This window comes from the organism of the source record quoted next, unplaced genomic scaffold, assembly GCF_019419815.1.
Source record: "Pyrus x bretschneideri cultivar Hongxiangsu unplaced genomic scaffold, Pyrus_bretschneideri_v1 Contig18, whole genome shotgun sequence".
Taxonomy (NCBI): domain Eukaryota; kingdom Viridiplantae; phylum Streptophyta; class Magnoliopsida; order Rosales; family Rosaceae; genus Pyrus; species Pyrus x bretschneideri.
In genome coordinates, this window is record NW_025999479.1 from 6137110 (window position 1) to 6139617 (window position 2508).

At 37.6% G+C, this 2508-nt stretch overlaps 1 protein-coding gene across 1 annotated transcript; it reads right to left on the reverse strand.

The window, feature by feature from the left end:
* Positions 1–369: 369 nt before the first annotated feature.
* LOC103945727 (homeobox-leucine zipper protein HAT22-like) lies at positions 370–2152 on the reverse strand. Its single transcript, XM_009356319.3, has 3 exons — positions 1333–2152; positions 996–1075; positions 370–876 (listed from the first exon to the last, which is right to left on the reverse strand). The coding sequence occupies exons 1-3, from the start codon at positions 1837–1839 to the stop codon at positions 594–596; spliced, it is 870 nt and encodes a 289-aa protein (XP_009354594.2). The 5' UTR covers positions 1840–2152; the 3' UTR covers positions 370–593.
* Positions 2153–2508: the final 356 nt, after the last annotated feature.

Here is a 2508-nt window from a genome sequence, read left to right on the forward strand (position 1 = left end):
TTTCTTCTAAACCACTTTTATCCTAAGAATTGATACTTTTGTCATATGCACTGTTTTTCTTCTTATTTTTGGTGTCTTAAAGATACAAAAGGAAAAGAATTTTGTGGTGGATATTGTAATTATTCCGATAATTACGATTGTTCCAAAACCTTTGTTTGGTCGACTGGTTCGAGATTTCAATCCTATCTGATATTTCATACTTCAATGCCAACCTCTTTCACTAAGTCATGCATGAAGATTGTGGTTTGTTTAAATTTTCATAGATTATCAGATATTTTCATGCTTCCTTACGTAAGCTACGCACACTTGGTACAAAAATCAACTCCTCCAAGAAACTTTTTTTTAAGCATCGATTAATCAACAAATAAATAAGCAATAGTAATCCCTTTATAGATATATATTTCTTGACGATTTACAAACTTATATAATTAAAAGCAAAAAGTAAAAGTAATTGATCAGTAATAACTATTTTCTACATATTAATTACACTAGTCCTTCGTTCCACTACAAAGCCCTTAACCAAAAATATAGGGATCATGAGGGTTTGATTTCTCTTAAATCCATGCCTAACACAACAATAATTAATATCCCAATCAACAAGCTGCTGAGGGATTGGTAAAGTGATTGTAAAAGTGAGGTTTTGGAGCCATAGAAAATGGGCTCTTGGATGATCCCTCGCTACCCACACCTCCGATTCTTTCACAAGATGGACACATAGTGAGGGTGGCTGCTGGCATGTGCATGTACAAAGGTTGGCTTAATTTCAGTGCCTTGAGTTCTATCAGCTCTTTTTGTAGCCTCCTGTTCTCATCTGTTAGTGTTTCACAGCACTTCTTCAAGAACTCACAGTCTACCTCAGTTTGCTTAAGCTTTGTCCTGCGAATTAACCGATCAAAGCCAACATAATCAATTTCTGTGTATTTATTACTTTCTGGACCCATTGGACAATAACCCAGAAACTTTTATTTGGCCTGAAATTAATTTTTAATAGATACCTGGCTCTCCTATTTTGGAACCATACTTCCACTTGTCTTGGCCTCAAGTTTAACTGCCTGGCTAAAGCTTGCTTTTGTTTCTGTAAATAAAGCCAATGAAATTAATATATGTTTTCCTGGAGACAATATTAGTAATAAAAGATAAATGATTTTCAGACATGTTTCCTTTCTCGTGCACATTTGTTTTATTTCTGACTTTTGAATTGAATAAAGTAAAAAGAAAATCAAGATACAAAAATAAACAGCGACCTGCAAACTCTTTCTCTGATCAAAGAGCCAACTAAATGATGATTAGAGAGAGAGAGAGAGAGAGAGAGGAGGGAGAGAGAGAAATTACAGGATTTAGAGTGCTATGTTGTTTGAAGCTTTCCTCTAAGAGAGCAGATTGTTCCTTGGTGAGCCTAAGCTTCTTTCTAGGATTAGAACCGTCTTCATCTTCATCACTCACTCTTGAGGACACTTTCTCATCGACCTCAACCTCTTCACTGCTGATGTCTCTCTCCCTCTTGACCACTCTACCACTAGAGAAGGAGTTAGAGACTGCGCTATGACTGTGAGGAGAGGACGCTGCTGCAGCTTGCCTGTACAAATCAACTATTTCCTCCTGAGAAGAATTACCAACCTTGTAAATATTGGAGGCTACCATTTGTTGATGATACGGCTCACCAAAAAGACCTAAAGTTAAAGATGGCTCAAAATCACCACTTGTTGGAGCAGAATTTAGGGAAGGCTTAATATTATTCTTTGCAAACTTTGTAGGATTAGAACTCTCCTGAGAAGCAGACGATGTGAGACATAAGCCTAATACAAGGCCTGTGTTACAAGCATGATCATCAAAACCCATTTGGCAGAAGAGAAGAAGGAAGGAGGAGGAGATGTAATTTGTGGTTTGTTATGTGAAGTGGGGGGTTGGGAGAGATAATATATATGGTTAAAGTTATGGGAGCAGAAGGGTGTGCGTTATGAGTTTGAGAGAGAGAGAGAGAGAATTAGGAATGAGACTTTTGTGGGGGCGTTGGGCGGGTGTGGGTGGGTGGCTATGATTATTAATCAAACGAAGGAATGAGTAGAGAAACGAATCTGGGGCATTGGGAAATTATGAAGGTACCTCCCTTATCTATACATAGGTTGACCATTTGAGTCCCACTACCATATAATATTATACATAATATTACATAAATCTCCATTCCACTATTATATCCCCCCTTTCTCTCTCTCTCTCTCGAACTCATATATATGCTATTGCTTGCTGCTAGAATCCCATGGCAGTGGGAAACACATCGAGGAGGATGATTCGCTAGTGCTTCGCCACCCATTAACGTACCAATTCTAACTATTGCTAGCTATTACTTTAATTTTCTTTTCATATATGGTTCCTCTTGCGTTTGTAGGTTCTCACTTTACATGTATATCAATTATTGGGCACACTTTTTCTGTTTGTTTTCCTACTTGTAAGGTTCTAAAAGACATTAAACATGCTAGGTGCTAGTTGGACGGCATATTGAGGCCTATA